This window comes from Sesamum indicum, linkage group LG3 (genome assembly GCF_026168435.1).
Source record: "Sesamum indicum cultivar Baizhima isolate 11 linkage group LG3, ASM2616843v1, whole genome shotgun sequence".
Classification (NCBI taxonomy): Eukaryota; Viridiplantae; Streptophyta; class Magnoliopsida; order Lamiales; family Pedaliaceae; genus Sesamum; species Sesamum indicum.
The window spans coordinates 17,277,503-17,298,548 of record NC_142659.1 but is presented as its reverse complement, the minus strand read 5'-3'; the positions used below and the strand labels follow the sequence as shown (position 1 = coordinate 17,298,548).

Here is a 21,046-nt window from a genome sequence, read left to right as displayed (position 1 = left end):
TAATTGGATGTAAATATTTTGTTGATAGAACTTTTTTTCTTTTTATTTTATATGGTTGTTTTAATTTTTCATTAGTTTGTGTAATGTCTGGGGAGGGGTATAGGAAATTGAGAGAAGAATTTGAGTATTATATTTAGTTTTTTAAAAAATAAAAATAATTTGTGTGACTGCAATCATCCCTAATTAATAATATAGATAAACAAGTGCGAGTGTTGATTGAAATTTTGTATGTTACCTAAAAAAAAATTGAATAAAAAATTGCTATAAACCATCCATCCAAAATAGAAAAATATTGGTACCAAAGAGAAAGACAAAGCCCTTACAAACCCTAGAATTACAAAAACGCCCGCTCCATATATCCATCGATCTTCATCATCTTCCCCAAATCCTCGACTAATCTCCGCCGTTCGTTTCCCCGCATTCTCGATCTCCGCCGTTCCTCCACCATTCTCTGCGAGATTCACGTACTGTCCGCCTCGGCGCTGTTTTCTTCACTCCAACATCTCTATTTTCCTCTTTTCATGGTGACAAATTTTCCCCAATTTACTTCACTTATATTTAAGCTATCGTCCGTTTATGTGTCTTGATATGTTTTCTGTGAATTTGGTCGGTTAATTAAGCTACTACTTACTTTGTGTCACTCTTGTCCCTTGTGCATATTTTCGACTTTTTTCGTTTTATTTCCCTTTTTTCTCAGGCTTAATGAATTTGTTTGATTCGCTGCTTCTCGAATTAATCACAATTAATTAGAAATTTCCTTGTGAAATAAGCTACATTCATGTTGCTGGATAGTTTGTAGTTCATAAAGTGCTGAATATGTCAAACTCGGTACATTGAAAGTGCGTGAAAGTAGAGTTTGTTTACTGTGTTATTTTGTAGATTGAAGATGGACGGAATGCATGCAAACGAAGCTGGAATGATGCATTACTTGCAAGATCAACATCATCATGGATTACATCACCATATGAGTAATGGAAATGCAATTGATCAAGATGAGCATGGTGAAAATAATAATATTGGCAGCAGCGGCGGGGTGAATGAAGTTATTGATGGTGATGTTGCACCTGATATAGGGAATCAATCGGATAACCATGGCCAACTGATACCGCAAGTTGGGGGCACTGAGAATAATAATCAGCTCACTCTTTCCTTCCAGGGTCAAGTTTACGTGTTTGATTCTGTCTCTCCTGAGAAGGTTATGTCATATATACAGAGATTGAGCTTTTAAACTTCGTACTCTGTTGCTTGTGTAGCATCTTTTTGTCAGTAGTTTGGGAGAATGAATTAAGCAAATTTTATTTGGTTCGTCTGTTGTGATATTTCCTTGCTGGTTGGATGCATTTTTTGCTGAGCACAAACTTAAGCCAATACCTTTGTTTTTTCTAGTCATGCATCAGTTGCTGACCTTACTGCTGGGAATAGGCGAGTAAGGCCACAATATTTTTATCTTGATAGTTCTCACCACATACGCCCACTTGACACTTACAAAGTCGTAGTAATAATATTACCATTGTCTTAGATATTTCATTTAAATGTTTTCTTTTCGCAGTTATATCTTAAAGCAGTTAAAGTTGTATTTCCTTCTATTATAGGATTTCTCCGTGCAAATTTCCAGAGGCAAGCCCTCCGCTTGAAACCCAACCGTAAAATTTTCTTTGGTAGCATCTTTTATAACACCCACCTCTCCTGCAAAATAGATATGTGCTCTTATCGAAGAAATGATGACCTCAGATGCCTAGGGAAGTACTTTTTGCTTGATTAAATTTATTCCCATGTACTTTATATATGTTTGGACTATATTAAGTTTTCAGTTTTCTTGATTATTGTTTTTTTCTTTCTAGTTTCTTATTATTTCAATCCCTCGAACTATTAACTCAAAGTCGTTTGGATATGTCCTTCAGGTTCAAGCTGTACTTCTACTACTGGGAGGGCGTGAAGTGCCTCCTAACATTCCTACTGTTCCAGTATCTGCTTCCAATAACAGGGTATATTTATTGGAATGGGATTACTATTTAGCTTGCTTTTTGTTTGTAGGCAGTTGTTTAATGTACCTTGTCACCTTGTTGACAGGGCTTATCCAGTACCCCACAGAAGTTCAACGTTCCTCAGAGGTTGGCATCTCTTATAAGATTCCGTGAGAAGCGGAAGGAACGGAATTTTGACAAGAAAATACGTTATACTGTTCGTAAGGAAGTTGCTCTAAGGTATAGCAGTCCTTTTCAATAGGTATTTTATTGAGTTTGCATTTGCAGTAGTGACTTAAACTCTCTTTTGAAATATTTATTAAGTTTGCATATTTCTGTTAACTTTAACAGGATGCAACGGAACAAAGGTCAATTTACATCCTCAAAGCCGAATCATGATGATTCTGCATCAGCAGCATCAAGTTGGGACTCAAATCAAAGCTGGGGAGCCGATGGCAATGGATCACAAGTTCAAGATATTTCGTGAGTTTACCTTTGGGCCACAAACTACGTTTTCTGCTCCTCTTGCTAACTGTTGCTGATAGCGTTTTACATTGAGTTCTTGGCCTGTTCTCCTTCTTGTTCAACTTGGCTTCTCTCATTTTCTTCTGGGAAATATATGTTGATTCTCTAGGTTGACTTCATTGCCTTTGAGTCTTAATAACTTTCTCTTTTTATCGGCTGCTTCTTGAGATATGCAGCAAGGTTGAATGATTAATAAGGCTGACGTAGGATCTCTTTAATTAAGCATAAGGCATACAAACTTGAAAAACTAGAGATAGAAGACTTTTATTGGACATGTCTTGTAGTTCTCGAATAGATTTTTTTCTGAATAAATACTTAGAGAGATAGAAACACTTGGGTAAGAATTTCAAATTGTGCAAAGTTGATCGGAGCTTCATTATTTCTGCCAAAATAATTCTATATGTCTGAAGTAGGACATCCAGAGCAACAATTTCAGCATCAGTCAAATTTGGCATGGCTGTATATTCCGTCATTGGTTGCACTTTGTCAATCTGATAACTTCCTCTTTATCATGTATGGTTTCTGGCTGGGCTTTCGTAGAGCCCTTTTGAAAAATGGTTTTGGTCTGAAATGACTCTATAAGGTTTGATTAGCAATTTCATTCATGGTGTTCAAAATTGTACTTTCATTTTATACCATTCTCTCTCCAAATGACTTTTACCATATTAGTACTTCAGAAGTAGATTTGTTTGAGAATCATTTGGAAAACATCCTTGAGTTTGACATTGTTGAATTTGGTAGAAAGTGAGGATTCGCTTTGTGCTTAATCTAGGTGGTAGAAGCATTTCTATTATCAACTCGCATTGGCACGGGTGATTCATCAACGCTATTTATATGCTTACAGTAGTTAGTTGAATTTTACAATTAAATTTACGTACCAAACATCCACTTAGAGCTAACTCTGATTTTAAACTATTGTACCAGCTGCCGGCACTGTGGTATCAGTGAGAAGTCCACTCCAATGATGCGCCGTGGGCCAGAAGGACCAAGGACCCTTTGCAATGCATGTGGACTTATGTGGGCAAATAAGGTATTCATTGATAACTTACGTTTTGCTATATGTACGATATTATAGCTAATTTCTTTGTCTGGCCATCTTGACTTTCCAGCGTATAGATACCTATCTCGGATATATTTAAAGACTAGTAAGTGTGGCACATCCTATATATGTGCATGTTTTTTAAAATTGAATTAAAATGAAATATTTATATAAATTGTATTATTAGTTTTTGTAGGGAAAAGAAGTATCTAAAAATATATTAAGATAATAAATTAATATAAATATTTTGATTTGAAAAATAATTTACAAACAAAGGTAATAAATAATGTAGGAAAAAATTGCATGGATAAAAAAACACTACCAAAAAGTAGTTATGAAAAACCATGATAAATGGAGAAGTTAAAAAAAAATTAATTAATTTAAATTGTAAAACTAAATGGCAGACCAAAATTAAGTAAGACACCCAAAGGGTGTCTCACTTAATATATAATATATATTTTCTCCCTGTTTGCTATTGTTGCTGGTGATTTACCAAATCTGAATTACTTATGCCATTTATGTTTGATTGCACCACTATTACATACAATGATTTCAATTATCTTCCGGTTTAGGAGGCTACCAGTAGATATTGCCATTTAATCATGTTGAGCAACTTTGAAGACATTGTACATTAAATTCTGGAATCCAATTGAATAATGTCCTAGTGAATAGCGGCTTCTGATATCCTTATTGCGCAATGATATGGGTGGTTCAGGGGAGATTCCTTCTTAATACAATTTGTGATCTCTTTTTGAAGTCCATGGAATAGGAGAAGTTGTGAAGATATAAAATAATGTAACTTGAGTTTCTATTTGGATTTGGATTTGGATTTGGAGGTAGGTGCAATCTTACTCGACTTTGTTCACTTTTTGCTTACACCTCACACCAAAATGCTTTAGTGGTGGGTTAATTTTGCTAGTGCTAAAGTTGGCTATTCTGATTTTAAACAGCATGATTCTGCTAACTTCTGCCTTGTTTTTCCGAAACTGCAAACACTGTAGGGAACTTTGAGGGACCTCTCAAAGGCTACAACGCCGCTGGGAGCCAATACTCTGCGTAATAGAAATGAGGAGGTATGCTTTCGACGACGTTTCTTCTTCATATGGATCTAATCGCATTGTTATGAGTCTCACTCTCCATGTTTTGGCAGAATGGAAATTTTGAAGCGGAAGAAATGGTATTGAGTGCTGCTGGAAATGGCCATGACTCGTCGTGATCATTGATTCATGTAGCTTTATGTCACTAATTTGAAATAACTTATGTAAACTAGCCTGGGGTGAGCTATTAATGTGATAGTGGAAGTGGATCTGAAACTCTGAGGCAAAAAAGTTTTGCCAATGTGACTGTTTTAAATGGATACTCTGAGTTAATAGTGGATGTAACATAATCAGTTGGTTTGCCTTATTTTCTTCCTCTCTGTGTATGGGTGTGTGTGTTTGCGTAAAAATCTTGAAACACTCTACTGCATATAAATCATACTTGGTAATGCTTATTTATGTTGGCTTTTCCCTAAGGAAGTTGTGTGACTTGGAGTGGATTATTTAGGACAACTTTGACTCATCCGCTATATTCTATCGGATGTTCTGATTCCTAGCTGCGTTTGATTTATTAGTTAGGAGTGTTGGTTTCGTGCAACAAAAATGATTGTAAATGGTCTTGGTGTAGAGAGTCAGGTAATGGAAAGAGATGGGATGTCTGGTCTGGTCTGGCGCTCTATTTTGCTTAGTCTTAAATACTACACACTTCAGTTTCTTCAACAGAAACAGATGGACCTTTTCTTCTCAATAACTAAATATGTAAATAGCTTTCTTTTATTAGGTTAGGCTTATCTTTGACGTAACTTAGGGAGTAATGTACCCATTACTTAGAAGAAGAAGAAGAAGACGATGAACGCGAAGGCGAGGACGACGACTTTTATGGTCTTTTCCATAGAAGAAAAGTTAGATATGATTCCGACCATATCCTCCTTCAATATACGAAGTTTTGGATCCCAATATATGGTTGGGTAACGGTACGATCAAATTAAAGCTAAAATACATAATATCAATATAAAAAAATATTAATATTAAATTGTGAATTGAAAATTATCATCAAAAAATAAAATATCATTTAAAATGAAGATTAATAAATTATTAAAAAGAAAATAAATTAGTAGTTGGTTAAGGGAAAAGAATGGTAATAGAGAGAGGAGCAGAGATGTGATGATTGCATTTGCATATAGCTCCCCATTTAGCATGGATATTAATTACAACATCTACATCGTATTTTCTCATTTATTTGTTGAAATGATAGTGCATAGGGTAGGGTCCCCCATTCCTTCCTTCCTTCCATTTTCACTATTTTCTTTCGCCCTCTCTTACCATTTACCAACGAAAAGAGGTTAACAGCTCCGCCACCCGAATATCTCCTCATCGAAAAATCTCAGGGAGATTGAGAGGATTAGATCGCTCTGAGATCTTTTCGATCTATTTATTCATATCTATGCGATCTCTACTTTCCAATTGCTGCTGAGTTGCAAGTATTCTGGAATATTATGGCAAGGAGTAGATCGTCCGCCAGCAGGTGGAGATACGTAAATCCAGCCTATTATCTCAAGAGACCCAAGCGTTTAGCTCTCCTCTTAATACTATTTGTTTGCGCCACCTTAGTTGTTTGGGATCGCCAGACTCTAGTCCGCGAACACGAGGTGCATTTACTTGTATTCCTACCTGCCTACCTACAATTCTTTTTTTCTTTTTCAAAAAATAATTTGTTCCTCGACATTGGATTCAAAAGGATTGACTTTCTGTTTGTTGCTGCTGATATGGCTTAAAAACTATCTGAACATATTTGTTCGCTTTTTCCTTGATAGCTATTTTCTTTCCCAATGAGATTGAAAATGGGCCTTCATGATGACTGGTTGTTGGTTCACAGATTGAAAATGTCCTAGTGCAAGTTATGGCAACAAAAAATGGCAACTAGATGGCTCTTATACTAAGTACCATATTAATTTTTCAGTTGTAGGTGATATGTCACCGTACATTCAGGTTTCAAGTGTATCCTGTTAATATTTCAAGTCTTATGTGAAAGAATGACTTATTCTATCACTTTATGCCATTACGCAGGAAGAGGTATCTAAATTGAATGATGAGGTTACTCGGTTGCAAAGTATGGTAAGATCTTCATTTCTGGTTATTTATTCTCTCTATTTTTCTGATTCCACATTTTGTTGAGATATTAAATTATTTGTTATAACTTTTTTATCAAGTCCTGTTAGCTATTTTGCATTCATGTATATCTCCTTTTTTTTCTTTGGGTATACAAGAAAAAATTTGGTTAAATGTGAACTGTTTTTCATGTAGGGTTGTTTGTAGGTCTACACAAATAAGATCCGTTGAGTTGAATATATGAAAGTAACATAGCGGGAAACTTTATCTTCATAACATATATTTAAATAAATTTATATATCTGTATATGTACGCCTATATCTATATGTATGTGTCTCTATATATGTTATGAAGAAGTTCAAATTTTTTTGATCGTTTTGTCCTCTGGATATCGTCTTGTTTTTAGCGACATCTTTCTTTTCCTGTATAGCTTCAAGTTTATAGATACTCTTTCTTTCATCTTGATATTTTCAGCTTGAAGAAATAAAGGCTGCCAAAAGTGGTGCAGGAAAGGTAAATGTTATTGGCAAAGTCAGTGATGCAAGTAGGAATTCAGATGTTCTCAATGACCCAATTGACATTCAACGAAGAGAGAAAGTTAAAGATGCTATGATTCATGCATGGAGTTCATATGAAAAATATGCTTGGGGCCATGATGAACTCCAGGTATGGTAGCTCTACAAACTCATTTTACTTATTTGTTTTCTGATATTCCAGTATAGATATAACATCACTTTCTTATCTTTAGTTGTTTTCTTTTGTTTTGCAATTTCGAGTACCAGATTCTGAGAGTGTTAGCTCTCAACTTTTCTATATGGCTTCTATATGTTTTGCTTTTATGTCTTTTCTTTCATCTTTTAATCTATTTGAGAGAGCATAGCAAAGTTTGCTTTGGAATGTTTTTCTGATGGACAGTGGTCTGAATTTTTGGTTGGCAGCCCCAATCAAAAAATGGTGTTGATAGCTTTGGTGGTCTTGGAGCAACTTTAATCGATGCTCTTGACACACTATACATAATGGGATTGGACGAGCAATTCCAAAGGGCTAGAGAGTAAGTCTAGGGTACCCCTTTATGGGTTATTGCTGGATTTATTCACTTTTGTGGGCTTCCCTTTCATGTTTCATTATGTTTACTTGTACATTAAGTAATTGATAATATGGTTGTCTGGGTTCAGGAGTTTCTTTTGTATGGTATCTACATAATGTGGATTGTAAAAGCTACTAGTCCAAATCCAGTTGGTCCATCCTCTATATACACTCATCATATTGATATAAGAATATTAGAAAACCCCTAAATCCCTGCAAACCGTGGAATTTTTTAAATTACTTGCGAAGACCAACAGGAGTACAATATCATGCTGTTTCTCCTTATACTGTCTTACATCAACATATGCATGTTAAGGCCGGAATAACATGAAACAAGTCCAAAAACTTTGTTAAGAGAGAATTGTATGAGATGAAAATTGTTAGTTTGTCTCATTGTAAACGACTTGCTGTCTTGAAATAACTGGTTGAAGAACTTTACTTTCCGAGATGAAGTGATTCACTTTATGTTTAATGTTGTTTGAAGCTTAGCAAGTTGTTCATGGCAGGTGGGTTGCAGAGTCCTTGGACTTTAACAAGAACTATGATGCAAGCGTTTTCGAGACAACCATAAGGTTGCTTTATAAGGTTTAATATGTCATTTTATGTTCCTTCAGTTATTTTGCTCAGCTGGACTGTATAATCACATTTGCTGATATGACTCCAGAATTGAGGAAGAAAACAAACTTATTGAATGTTATACTTATAATGCTTATATGTTGTAACAATCCAGAGTTGTTGGTGGACTTCTCAGTGCATATGATCTCTCTGGAGATAAAGTTTTCCTGGAAAAAGCTAAAGATATTGCCGACAGACTGCTGCCTGCCTGGGATACTCCTTCTGGCATCCCATATAATATTATTAACTTGGCACATGGGAATCCACATAACCCTGGGTGGACAGGGGTAAGATGTAATTATTAAAATTTTGGAAAGTTAATATCTCACATCAGGTATATTTTAAATATATGATCTTCCCCTGTGATTTGCAAATTACATGTAATTCAAATGATGATTAAATATGTTCAAGGTTCTTACATTTGTTTATGTGCTGCAATTTCTATGCATACAATGCTGCCAGTTTATTTTCTATGTTCTTGCATTCATGAAACTGAAAGATAATCTCTGCGTATATTTTTTAATCATTTAGGGTGACAGCATCCTGGCAGATTCTGGCACTGAACAGCTGGAATTTATCGCCCTTTCCCAAAGGACTGGAGACCCCAAGTATCAGCATAAGGTGTGTGTGTGTTTCCTAAATTTGAACCCTTTGACATTCAATGGAAATGTTTGTGAAGAAGGAAATGAAAAGCAACTGTATTTTAAGCATCATTAATGATGAGAACATGTATTCGTACAAGGAGCTTAAAATTAGATTTGGAATATCAGGATCCAAATGACAGAATGATAGAATGATTACTACTTCTCCGTAATTTTATGAGATTTGTCTTCCCTCAATGGAGTAATCCTGTGATTGATGTTTCAGGTGGAAAACGTCATTTTAGAGCTTAATAAAACATTTCCTTCTGATGGTCTGCTGCCCATTTATATTAATCCCCACAGAGGGACAAGATCATATTCGACGATAACTTTTGGAGCCATGGGCGACAGGTGACTGTCAGTTTACATCTCTCAAATACTTAAAGAATATCTTCGGATCTATCCTATTAGCATATATTATGAGGGATATGGAACTAAGGATAGCAATGGATCTAGGTGAGACCTGAACCCGCCTGTTTGGGGACAAGTTTTCAAGCCATAACCGGGACCCAGACTTCTTTAATATATATTTACTTTCTTTATATTTAAATGAAGCATATCATGCAAATGGGAAAAAATTGTATATTTTATTATTATTATTCTTTATATTTATATGAAGCATATCATGCATATGGGAAAAATTGTATATTTTATTTTACTTACATATAATGCATAAAATAATACTTTTATAAATTAAAATAATGATTTAGAATAGTTTTAAATCTTACTATATGCATAAGTAACATATATTTTGAAAGTTTTGATATTTTAGGATCGAAAATACGTACATATAAGTTTATTGAAATTAAGTCATCTTTAAAAAATATTTTTGCTTCATATTTATTAAATTAATTCAGTAATATTTTAAAAGAAGTACGTTTTTTAATATTTTAAAAATTCCAACCGGGTCTAGATGGTCCAACCCGTTGGGTCCAAGTCCGGGAAAATCAAGTGTGTTGGGTCTTGGGTTTTGGCAACCCCACCCTGGACCTGCCCATCATCATCCCTCTATGGAACAACTCGTATGGTTGCTCCCTGTGGTTATAAGGTTTCACAATATTTAACGAAACAAAATTGTGCAGCTTTTATGAGTACTTGCTTAAGGTCTGGATACAAGGAAACAAAACCACTGCAGTCAAGCATTATAGGTATGGACTCAGAAAGAAATTTTATATATTGCGGTTTATACTAGTATATGGAAGGTCTCTGATTTTTCCATGTACTTCATGTTCACTCTGTTATTACATGGATCAATTTTTGATGCGCTTCACGTTCATTATGTTGTTACTCATATCTGGCTTCAGATCAACATTTGCGTTGCTAATATTTGATTATTGACAGATTGGCCTACTATATCAATGTTACTTAAGTTTGCTAGTTGTATTCCCTTCTGAACTTTCCAAACAGGGAAATGTGGGAGACATCAATGAAAGGCCTTCTAAGCTTGGTGCGGAGAACTACCCCGTCTTCTTTTGCCTATCTCTGTGAGAAGATTGGAAATTCTTTAATAGACAAGGTGGTTTATCTATGGTTGGCGACGTGCATCAATCTCTTCTGGTGTTTTGGATGTTGCTCTCATTTATTACATGTCTTGCAGATGGATGAACTGGCATGTTTTGCTCCAGGAATGTTAGCATTGGGGTCTAGTGGTTATGCTCCTGATGAAGCTGAGAGATTCTTATCTCTGGCTGAGGAGGTATGCATACCAAATCCTTGCCTTGAAGCTTCATGATTTCACATGCCTGTGTGTTATAGAGCCATATAAGGTTTCGATTGGATAAAGTTGAACCCTTTGTGCAGTTAGCTTGGACCTGCTATAACTTCTACCAGTCTACTCCAACAAAATTGGCTGGAGAGAACTACTTTTTTAATTCAGGACAGGCAAGTGTCTTCGGGTTGCTGTTTTTAATATTTATTTAAGAAGCTTATATTATGTCCTAATTAAGAAAAGTATTCCATTTTCTGTTGCTTGCTGCTTTTATCTATTCAGGATATGAGTGTTGGAACGTCGTGGAACATATTAAGGCCAGAGACAGTTGAGTCACTGTTTTACCTCTGGCGCTTGACTGGCAATAAGACATATCAAGAGTGGGGATGGAATATATTTCAAGCATTCGAGAAGAACTCACGCATAGAGACAGGATATGTCGGATTAAAGGATGTGAGAACTTCTTGGCTTCTGAATTATTTCTGGTTCTAATGTTTTATGGTTGGGAAAAGAATAACCTATTGCTGATGATATTATGCCCCAATTAGTGCTCTGTAGAAAGGACCAATATGCCATAACCCTCTGAGTTTTGAAATCAGAAGTATTCTCGTTTTCCTTTTTGGGTTGCATTAACATTTATATGTGATCGCATGTGATGACCCTTTTCCAGTCTCCTTGAGTTGGTATATCTACTTTAATGCAAAACATGATATACGGTACCATGCATTTATCTCTTATAGAATTATAACCTGGCACTGCTCTTTGAGATATGATATAGTTTGATTCGTCAGTCCTATCAAACTTTAGCTAGAGTGTGACAAAAGCTGTAATTATGTGCTGTACAACTCTGAAATGCCATTGTTAGACTTTTAAGTCTTACACATCCCTAGTCTTTCATGCAATAGACTCTGCTATATGCATTTTCTGTGTCTTTCCAATTAAAGCACCTGTTCCTGTGCTCAAGAAGCAAACCATCTGAGATGATTGTGGAAGAGTTGTTAGATGACCCAACTGCATTCTCTTTGTATTCTCAGGTTAGTACTGGCATAAAAGACAACATGATGCAGAGCTTTTTTCTGGCAGAGACGCTGAAGTATCTGTATCTTCTATTTTCACCTTCTTCTGTCATTTCACTCGATGAATGGGTTTTCAACACCGAAGCGCACCCTATAAAAATCATTCCTAGGTATGACCAGGTGGAAAATTCTGGTTTCTTTGATGGAAAACATACTGAAACTCGGTCACGTGCCAGGAAAGAAGGCAGGTTTCATGACAACTAGGAAACTTAGATGTATTTTACTGCATATCTTGCTTAATGAGGCGGTAGCAACTAGAAGATTGAAGAGCTCTGAAGAAATTTATTGAGCCTACGAATCAGATCTCGGAAGTGAATAATATAGTAGGATTACACACAATTATCGGGGGATTGCTTTGCCTGATAATATGCGTCAGATACAGCTCCCACATGATTCTACATCTTTTGATTTGTAAAATAGATAATAGATGTTCTTGATTTCCTATACCATTTTGTAAGTTAGAGCAAATTTGATTTTCCAAGAGTTAGTAGTCTTGGATTCTTGGCACTGGAGTTGTACTCTTCGTGATGTACTCTGCTGCAGATGCAAATGCTTCTTTATCATTGCTCAGACTGAATTGTATGCAATCCCCTATAGCCCCAAGTTGAATTTATGTGTTGTTTAAACATTTTATCAAGTGACAGATGTGGAGACCATGCCGTATTCTGATTTGGGTCTTAGTAACATCTTCAATGAAGTTGAAATGTTAGCTCTTTCCACGGTTAACACAATAAACAAGATTAGATGCGTCTTTACCAAGTTTCCAAGCAGAATGCAATTTCGGAGAGAGCTTTTGGAAATATTCTATCAAGTTGAAGTGTCGAACAAGACATAAGATCGCTTTTTCTCATTTACACGACTTCGATGAATGTGAGCTAATTCACGTTTTTAGTGTAGCAGCGAAACAGCCAGTGAGGTCCAGGTCCAAGTCCAAGTCCAACCATGGGAAATGAAGAATATGCTTTGCTTGAAACTTGAAAGCTAGTCACCTCCTTCCTCGCAACCCCTACTAACTCAAATTCACCCCCGCCGGGAAATTCCCGACGCCGACCACCCAAATCCCAAAGGGCAAAGCCCTATCCCCCCCCCCCCCCCTCTTTGTTTTTCTTTCTCCGAGAAATATAATGGTTGTTGCATTACGTTTTTTACAGAAAAGCAGTGATTCTTTGAAATCATGTATTGGCTGATTGTTGATTTGTTATAGTTATTAACACTTTCAGCAGTAATGCGTACGTCTCGCCTTCTCTCTCGCCTTCGCCACGACCACTATCACTACTCTCCATTCAGCTGCTTCATTCCTCAAATTCACATCTCCTACCCTTCAACCGACCCGGAGAACCCCAATTTACAGGAAAATAAATTCATTAATCATCCAAGATTACTTCTCTACGATATTTCTAATCCTCCTCGGTTCGCTCAACGCCTGGGTTTCGCATCATTTAGGAATTTCTTAGCGGCGAATTCTTCGCCCCGAGCTGTTCATCTGTCAAACTTGATTTTACCTAGTTCTAGTTACCACCAACAGCTCCATTTCGCACGAGGTAAGGTTCAACCCGCACTCCCACCCCCCAGAAGTTCGGATACTATTTACTTTGTTCTGTAACTAAATGGTGGTGTTTGCAGGTCTTCTTACAAGAGCTAAAAAGATTAACAAGATTGAAGTGGATGATCATGGGTAATTTCAGTTTCTCCTTTTCTTGTTTTTTATTTTGCACCTGTTTATATTGAAGTTCCATAAGAATTCCTCCGCACCTGATATTCTTTACTTTAGCCAGCGAGCAGTCACAACAGCATTATGGTGCAACTTTCTTGTTTTTTCTCTCAAATTTGGGGTGTGGTTATCAACCTCAAGTCATGTAATGTTGGCTGAAGTTGTGCATTCAGTTGCAGATTTTGCGAACCAGGTATTTTACTTATTTGTTTCCGTCCCGTACTCTTGTTAGAATAAAATTCTATTTTCTTGGAATTGACTTTGTCCAATTATTTGATGATTATGGTGAATCTAATTCATGGTTGTGTTGTAGGCTCTTCTTGCGTATGGTTTAAGCAGTTCACGACGTGCCCCAGATGCCCTCCACCCGTAAGTTTATTTGATAGTTATATCCGAAAATTATAGCTGCAAGTGGAGAAATATGTTCATGATAAAAGGGAAAATATGTTCATAGCTTTCTCATTATGAGAATCTGTTTTCAGAGTTGACAATGTCCTCAGCATACATTAACCTCAGGGTGCACGGTAAAAGGATAATTCCAGCATTTATCCCATTACCATGCAATGTATTAGCTTCTTTTCAAACTGTTGGAACTATTCAGCATACAACAGCTTTTGGACCTTATATGTGATGATCCTAACATCCGCAGTACGTCTAATGATGTGAGGCTCTTTTGGTGTATAATCATGCTGAACCTTGTTGTTTATGTGACCTCAGGTATGGTTATTCCAAGGAAAGATTTGTCTGGTCTTTGATTTCAGCTGTTGGTATCTTTTGTCTTGGTTCTGGTGCTACCATTGTCCATGGTGTTCAAAATTTGTGGACTTGTCAGGTAGCAAAAAGCTCTATCTGAAACGTCTTTAATGTTGTACTTTTCCAATTTCAAACAGCTTTGCGTTCTTTAGGGTATGTAATGGTGCTTTATTAATTGGTATTATTTTCAATTCAGCCTCCTGAACATATAGAGTATGCTGCTCTAGTGATTGGTGGCTCGTTCGTTATTGAAGGTGGAAATCTTTTTTGTTTGTTAGACTGTTGGATTCAGAAAAGAAAAAAGCATAAAGTATCTTGGGACTTGGGCTATTTTCACATTTCTTATGATTAAAATTAACTTGTCAGGTGCCTCCCTTTTTGTTGCTGTCAATGCTGTTAGAAAAGGTGCTGCCGCAGAAGGGATGAAAGTGAGAGACTATGTCTGGCGTGGTCATGACCCAACAGCTGTTGCTGTCATGACAGAGGTGATAGCTTGTTTATTTTGGTTATTCAGGTTGTCTCATAAGTTTAAAAGTTTAACTTATATGGAGTGCAAATATTCTAATGATTCTGTTAACTGATGATATCATAAAACGAACTTCTACTAGCTAGTGACAATCGTCATAGAAGTAGTCTTCCCTAGCTATATACCTGCCCTGATATCCATTTCACTGAATGCTAAATCAAGTTGATGATGCAGGACGGTGCTGCTGTTACTGGCCTTGCCATTGCTGCTGCATCATTGGTGGCTGTGAAGACCACCGGAAATGCAATTTATGATCCTATTGGTTCAATTATTGTTGGAAACCTTTTGGGAATGGTAAGTGATGTGTATATTCATTTTGGTGATTGCTAGGTCAATTTGCTTTCGAATTCTCCTCCAAGCTTCATGGTACCAACTGCCAGGTGTTAAGTTTTGAAGTGATGACTCTTATTTTTTCACTTAAGCAAGAAAGACTGCGCTTGGTATTAAAAATCCACTTTCAAACAGAAACAATTACCTGTTTTAGGTTGCAGTCTCTATTTAACAGCTGATATTTGCTACTGAGAAAGACATCATTCTTATTGTGTTGAAACTTTGCTGAACTATTTAATCTTTAACGCATTGGTGAAATTCTTGCACGAATATCAACAGAGAGGCTGAGGTGGATAATTGTATCCAGAAAGCATAATATGTTTATTCTTTTTCCTTCCTTATTTATGCTGATACTGTGAAGAATGGTACGGATAACAATGCACCACATTAACCCTAACTAAAGTTACTAACATGATGCAGGTTGCAATATTTCTGATTCAGAGGAACCGACATGCTTTGATTGGTAGAGCAATTGATGATAATGATATGGAAAGAGTTCTCCATTTTCTGAAAAATGACCCAGTACTCTACAGTATTTCACTCTCTTTTATGCTGATTTATGAAAAATTGGAAAAAGTAGTGTAAGTAAACTAACAATTTTGGCTCTAGGTTGTGGATGCTGTATATGATTGCAAAAGTGAGGTGATTGGACCAGGATTTTTCAGATTCAAGGCTGAAATAGGTGATACCTTGATTCATATTTGTAAAAGTGTTAACTTATTGAGATTGCGAATAGTTGGATGCAAACATGGTTGATATGCTGTCCCAGTTTCCCAAAAGTTTTGGAATTCTCAATGATGTATAGTATGATATGGTGTTGTAGACTTCAATGGTGTGGTGCTGGTGCAGAACTATCTAAGCAGAACTGGACGTGAAGAGTGGGCTAAACAGGTGCTCCCATTGCCCTTGAATTCTCTGTATTTTCCCTTATGCTCACTCGTGAAGGATTGTTATGTTCTAATTCATGGGAAACTTAATTTTCTTATTTTCATCTTTATTCTTTCCCACGGTTTGCCATTTGGGCTGCTGCATTGTATTTCATTGATCATATACTGGTAGCAAGTTTTTATTGCTATTTTTTCAGCTTTACGTGTGTGCTTGGAATTAGCGATAACACTAGCTTTAATCCTTTTCTCATCTGATGACATATGTTATTGTCATGGAGGATATATAATCTTGCATCCAGTCTTCATGTAGGCTCTCCTCCAGTCAGTAGCTGAACAGGGGAAACCCTGGTGGCTGCTGGAACCAAAAAAATATTATATTTTATGCAAGCAACATAAAATAGCCTGCTTCTTTTGATATTAGGTCAAGATATCTGTGTTCTTTTTAGTATAAAGATGCGATGCTTGTCTCATGGCAATCAATATGTTGATGACAAATACAGTTTCGGGAGGCAGCCAAGGAGAAGGATAATTCTGCATTGCTCAAGGTCATGGCAAACTATGGTACAGTATGCAATATAAGCAATTTTTCTTTCATACTACAGTGCAAGAACTAAGTCTTGTGTGCTGGCAGGTGAGGAGGTGGTCACAGCTCTTGGGAGTGAAGTTGATCGACTAGAAAAGGAGATACAGGAAATAATTCCCGGTATTAGGCATGTGGATATTGAAGCACACAATCCTATAGTTCCATCACCATAATTCCTTCTTACCTTGTATTGTTCCCCGAACTGAAAAAACAAACACTAAATTTGTACTTGTGTGACTCAATCAACAGGGAGTGATATGTTTGACTTTTAGGCCATGAGAGGGAAGCCACTGTTATTGCAATCCGCATGATGTGAATAGTGAGATCTTTCTTGTTAATCATAGGGCGTCATGATAAAGGTTACTGGAACTTGGTTTCCCCATGTTAATCCGTATCTTCCTAAGTATCTGCGAGTGATATGCGCTCGTGGACTTCTGAGTCTATTCAGTGGCGGGGATCCTAAGCAGGGTCACTGACACTGAATTCCTGTTTTTTTTTTTTAAAGGAAGAAGAAAAAAAATTAAAAGATAAAGAAAGCAGCAGTTTAATGCAGAAACTTATGCTCCTAACTTAAATTAATTAATCTTGAATTCACTCTTTGGACTTGCCATTTGTGAATCCGTTGCATGGTAATTGGTCTGTGCCCTTGATTGTTGTGGACATACTTCCTGTACCTTTTAGTTTGTTTTTCATTAAGGTATATAAAGACCACCTGTTTTGTTGACCACTTCAACAGGGAGAGTCCCATTGAAGATGGTTGGAAGAGAGCCAAAACTTCTCCCTTGGATCTTAACAGGAGAGCCTTTACATTGGTCAACTTCCCACTTTGTAGCAGGAATAGAGTTAAACAGCCGAGGACCAGCAAGTTAGCATGAAAAGCACCCGTCTCTGCTCCTAAATTTCCAAGAAACCTCTTCTATTTTTCCAGGAATAGGTCATCTTTGCTTAGTTTCCAATTAAACCACACTGGAGGCCCCACCCCACCCTAAATCAACTTTCTTCGTAATTTCCATCTCCCTTGCGAGGAAACTTCCCAGAATTTGATTCCCATGAACACACGCACAAACACATATTCATTATATATACCCCCTTCACAAGCAAACATCAGACTCATACATACTCTTGAATCAAAATAAAGGGGAGAGATGGGTAAATTTCAAATAGTCAATCAGAGGGAGAAACTAATTAGCAGACAAGGAGTGAAAGGGGAAGAATGCCCCTGCTGCGGAGGCCCCGTCCTCGCTATGGAATTTGACACACAGTTGGTAGTCTTTTGTGTGCCGTTTCCTCACAAGATTAAGCGCAGGTTCCACTGTGTTGTCTGCTCCAGACGTCTCGCCTACTCCTCTTAACTTTTGATTATCAACAAAATCAAGAATAAATGATATGCTCCCAGAGGATGAAATGTCCTGTACAGGTTGTGCCTATTTCCGCTATTCAAGCATTGTACTGCAATACTTTTTCATCTGGGTGATATAATTCACCCCAAGGATTGTCTGTCAGTCATCTACTTGTCAAGCCAATACTTTTACTTGAGTGATAATTCACTTTTCTCCTGTTAAGACTGATTGGAGAGCGAATACACCCTACAGCTCAATTACACACCACCTGCCAACTGCATATATTTGTAATTAACCAATACTTGCATCCAGAACATAAATATCCTATAAATTTTGGAGACAATAATGACTATAGTTATCCCATCAACTGATCTCGCAAATATTTCATCCAATTATGTTCACAACAAATTAAAACATTCAACAAGAAGAGGTATAAGGATAAAGTTGCAATCCTCCAAGCACCCATACCACATATGAGATGACATCTAACATCTAATCATTAAACAATTCAAGAACTAAATAAACCATCACTAACAACAGAAAAACTAGTTAAGGTATACAAATACCTAAGATCAAAAGAAAAAACTAATCGCGAAAATTGAGAGCGTCATGCATAGCTAAGTAATATTGCTTTCCTTCAGGAGATTCTAAAGGCATCTTGCTGCCCAGAAAAGTTTCAAGGGGTACTCCATAGTGAATTTGATATAAATTGTAACAGAAAAATGTCTCATCAACAAGCTCGATATTGTGAAATAAGAAATCAACAACTATGGCAGACGCAAAAAACAACAGTGACAGAAGATTCCTCGACCTTGTAATTTTAAGCAATAGAACCTCAAGTTTCCCAAAAACTAAGGTAACAAAATCTAGTTCATTCTTCTAATAAGTTCATTGATGTAGTCTTCACGGTTTCCAGCATCTCCTCCTTCAACATAGTGATTTCTCTTCTTCTTCAGACCACCTAATGGTGCTTTAAGTTGGAACGGCCAGAGAAAGTTGTTAGCCTCTTTAAAATGAGGTCCAACAGTCATGATCTCATGTATAAGATCTTCCACGCAGATAATACCATGTTTACCAAGAGTCTGAAACAGAAATCAGGCCTCAGTAAATACTGAAAGAAAGCAACTATTCTCAGGCATTCCTTGAAAAAATTCGACAAACCTGTTCAATGATTGCATTGTCTGTCAACGCGGTACGCTGCTTATTGACCTTGCCATAACCCCTCTTGTATATCAATTCTCTAACACTCTTCAGGTTGGGGTACCTGAAAGGAAGTGCATTCAGTAAGCATTGAAACTGATGTCCAAAATTGGAGAAAACATCTGAGGCACCTATCTTCAGATGCATACCCATAAGTCACATATGGCTCAACCCTATGTAACATATTCATCGTTGCCTTGTTAACTTTTAGGAACACGCCATTAAAAATCTGCATTCAGAAATTTATAGGGCTTACATTAACATGGATCTAGAATACTTTACAAGTACACAAAGGGAAACCAATATGAACCACCTCAGTTTTACGTCATAAAACTGCCATGTGGTTGTCAAATAGAGATCAAAGACTTGAAAGCAATAAAACTGAATGAGGCAATATCAACTATTCTAACAGCCACACAATAATACTGTAGTATACCTGCCGAAGACGCAGCAGCTGCAAAATCTTCTTTGTCCTTGGGTGCATGGCATTTATACTGACATCTCAGACACAAGAAATATGAGTCACACAATGTCAATCATACAAAATCCTATCATGTCATTCTAAGTAACACGAGGTCCTACCCGCGAATACGAACGATGAAAAGCAGCTTAGCTTCAGGGTTGACATAAAATCCTCCTTTCAGCCTTGCCTCACGCTTCAACTGAATCAGCTCCTTATCCTAAAGTACAAGCCATAACCCTGATTAACTTACAATTATACAGTACCAAGACCAGCAGTAAAAGGAAATAAAGGCTTGCTAATACCTGCTCCTCGTACTCCTTTGCATATTTCTTAGCTCTGCTGTAAATCAGCTTCCTGTTTGCAGTCTTCTTCTCCTTCAAAGCAGCAAGCTCCTGCTTTTTGGCCAAAGCCCATTCCTCGCTTCTTTTCTGTTTCTTCAACACAGACTCTGGAACAATCGGTCCTCCCTTCTCAGCCATCTCTACACCAAACATAACAAATTTATGACTTCTTCAAAATATCAACATTCCTTCAGTGAATTATAGTGACTGAAATGCCACAATTTTACTAACATATTATCCGTTGGTAAACCATTTTTATCAGCTCAAATGTTTCCTTCCTCTTTCATGTCCTCTTTCCTTCCCCTTCTATATGACCATTTTTTGACCTCGGATTTTGGCAAGAAAATAAAAAGGATTGAAAATAAAGCAATAAAGCAGAAAACTATTCAATTTGGACAGAGGAAAACATCCTCAGCGTTTTCTTGAATATCCAAGATCCAACGCATAAATATTTAGACCAACAACTGAAATCCCATGAAATTGGAAGTTGCTATATACAAATTTAGGTAGAGTATTCATCAACTCCAAATGCACAACAAACTCAGCTTCTTTGCGGACAAACACAATAAAAATGTAATCTAAAAGTCTCGTTTTAGTCAACAAAACGGACTGCACATTACTAGATTGACAACTGTAACAATTAAAAAAAAAAAATGAACAAAAAGCACTAGATTGATAAAGACACAACTTCTTCTACAAACACAAATCAATTCAGAAATGCAAAAACACACACCTTTTCATACACACCAAATAAACATTCATGCACTTGCTAACGTAAAGATGCAAAAAAACTCATAGCAGATGCTGAAAATGGAGAAGAACAGTGAAATAAGCTTACGGTTCGCCGGTCGTGGTTTGTAATGTCCCAGCGGCTGGCAGAGAAGCTATTTTGCAGGGAGAGGTAAAAAAGAAGTAGGGTTTTGAAAAGGTGTTGAAGCTGAAACATATCCTATGGTCCAGATAGTTATTTGATTTGGGCCAGCAGCCCATTTGGTTTGGGCCTATATGTATGAGTATGGGCCAGCAGCCCATTAACTTGGAAATTAAAGCTTCAGTTGGGTCGGCGCGGGAAATTTGGAGGAAGCTTCAGTTGAGTAGAGCTATAATAGCAT

At 36.9% G+C, this 21,046-nt stretch overlaps 4 protein-coding genes across 9 annotated transcripts; 3 read left to right on the top strand and 1 right to left on the bottom strand.

The window, feature by feature from the left end:
- Positions 1–277: 277 nt before the first annotated feature.
- Positions 278–4,932, top strand: ZML2 (ZIM-LIKE 2). 2 transcript variants are annotated; one of them, XM_088878475.1, is made up of 8 exons: positions 278–606; positions 880–1,195; positions 1,902–1,985; positions 2,071–2,204; positions 2,316–2,447; positions 3,414–3,519; positions 4,530–4,601; positions 4,679–4,932. In XM_088878475.1, exons 2-8 carry the CDS (start codon positions 887–889, stop codon positions 4,742–4,744), a joined length of 903 nt encoding a protein of 300 aa, XP_088734601.1. In that variant the 5' UTR covers positions 278–606; positions 880–886; the 3' UTR covers positions 4,745–4,932. The 2 variants fall into 2 exon arrangements, with proteins under 2 accessions (XP_088734601.1, XP_011072744.1); XM_011074442.3 differs by having other exon boundaries at positions 280–524.
- An 860-nt stretch (positions 4,933–5,792) lies between these two features.
- On the top strand, positions 5,793–12,370 carry MNS1 (alpha-mannosidase 1). Of its 2 annotated transcripts, XM_011074441.3 has the most exons (15): positions 5,793–6,214; positions 6,633–6,680; positions 7,149–7,340; positions 7,613–7,725; positions 8,267–8,332; positions 8,491–8,662; positions 8,907–8,996; positions 9,243–9,367; positions 10,099–10,164; positions 10,424–10,532; positions 10,614–10,712; positions 10,817–10,897; positions 11,007–11,177; positions 11,759–11,910; positions 11,977–12,370. In XM_011074441.3, exons 1-15 carry the CDS (start codon positions 6,062–6,064, stop codon positions 12,002–12,004), a joined length of 1,665 nt encoding a protein of 554 aa, XP_011072743.2. In that variant the 5' UTR covers positions 5,793–6,061; the 3' UTR covers positions 12,005–12,370. The 2 variants fall into 2 exon arrangements, with proteins under 2 accessions (XP_011072743.2, XP_011072741.2); XM_011074439.3 differs by having other exon boundaries at positions 5,794–6,214; positions 11,759–12,370.
- Positions 12,371–12,703: 333 nt separating this feature from the next.
- On the top strand, positions 12,704–18,152 carry LOC105157912 (Cation efflux family protein). Of its 3 annotated transcripts, none has more exons than XM_011074437.3 (13): positions 12,704–13,341; positions 13,424–13,475; positions 13,572–13,704; positions 13,825–13,880; positions 14,229–14,343; positions 14,461–14,518; positions 14,631–14,749; positions 14,965–15,084; positions 15,541–15,642; positions 15,730–15,802; positions 15,944–16,011; positions 16,508–16,552; positions 16,639–18,152. In XM_011074437.3, the coding sequence occupies exons 1-13, from the start codon at positions 13,026–13,028 to the stop codon at positions 16,681–16,683; spliced, it is 1,302 nt and encodes a 433-aa protein (XP_011072739.2). In that variant the 5' UTR covers positions 12,704–13,025; the 3' UTR covers positions 16,684–18,152. The 3 variants fall into 3 exon arrangements, with proteins under 3 accessions (XP_011072739.2, XP_011072738.2, XP_088734562.1); XM_011074436.3 differs by having other exon boundaries at positions 12,712–13,341; positions 16,508–16,568; XM_088878436.1 differs by lacking the exon at positions 12,704–13,341 and having other exon boundaries at positions 13,435–13,475; positions 13,576–13,704; positions 16,508–16,568.
- Positions 18,153–18,604: 452 nt separating this feature from the next.
- LOC105157910 (large ribosomal subunit protein uL30w) lies at positions 18,605–20,930 on the bottom strand. Of its 2 annotated transcripts, XM_011074434.3 has the most exons (7): positions 20,773–20,930; positions 19,896–20,074; positions 19,713–19,810; positions 19,567–19,624; positions 19,280–19,359; positions 19,092–19,194; positions 18,605–19,012 (listed from the first exon to the last, which is right to left on the bottom strand). In XM_011074434.3, the coding sequence occupies exons 2-7, from the start codon at positions 20,070–20,072 to the stop codon at positions 18,797–18,799; spliced, it is 732 nt and encodes a 243-aa protein (XP_011072736.2). In that variant the 5' UTR covers positions 20,073–20,074; positions 20,773–20,930; the 3' UTR covers positions 18,605–18,796. The 2 variants fall into 2 exon arrangements, with proteins under 2 accessions (XP_011072736.2, XP_011072735.2); XM_011074433.3 differs by lacking the exon at positions 20,773–20,930 and having other exon boundaries at positions 19,896–20,090.
- Positions 20,931–21,046: the final 116 nt, after the last annotated feature.

Coding starts and splice junctions, on each gene's coding strand:
- ZML2 (XM_088878475.1), top strand. CDS start 887: ATGGACGGAATGCATGCAAACGAAGCTGGAATGATGCATTACTTGCAA. Junction 2,205..2,315: donor CGTAAGGAAGTTGCTCTAAG/GTATAGCAGTCC, acceptor TAACTTTAACAG/GATGCAACGGAACAAAGGTC. Junction 3,520..4,529: donor GACTTATGTGGGCAAATAAG/GTATTCATTGAT, acceptor CAAACACTGTAG/GGAACTTTGAGGGACCTCTC.
- MNS1 (XM_011074439.3), top strand. CDS start 6,062: ATGGCAAGGAGTAGATCGTCCGCCAGCAGGTGGAGATACGTAAATCCA. Junction 7,341..7,612: donor GGGGCCATGATGAACTCCAG/GTATGGTAGCTC, acceptor TTTGGTTGGCAG/CCCCAATCAAAAAATGGTGT. Junction 9,368..10,098: donor TTTGGAGCCATGGGCGACAG/GTGACTGTCAGT, acceptor AAAATTGTGCAG/CTTTTATGAGTACTTGCTTA.
- LOC105157912 (XM_011074436.3), top strand. CDS start 13,026: ATGCGTACGTCTCGCCTTCTCTCTCGCCTTCGCCACGACCACTATCAC. Junction 13,342..13,423: donor ACAGCTCCATTTCGCACGAG/GTAAGGTTCAAC, acceptor TGGTGTTTGCAG/GTCTTCTTACAAGAGCTAAA. Junction 15,085..15,540: donor TTGGAAACCTTTTGGGAATG/GTAAGTGATGTG, acceptor AACATGATGCAG/GTTGCAATATTTCTGATTCA.
- LOC105157910 (XM_011074433.3), bottom strand. CDS start 20,087: ATGTTTGGTGTAGAGATGGCTGAGAAGGGAGGACCGATTGTTCCAGAG. Junction 19,811..19,895: donor CAAAGGAGTACGAGGAGCAG/GTATTAGCAAGC, acceptor CTTGTACTTTAG/GATAAGGAGCTGATTCAGTT. Junction 19,195..19,279: donor GAGCCATATGTGACTTATGG/GTATGCATCTGA, acceptor ACTTCCTTTCAG/GTACCCCAACCTGAAGAGTG.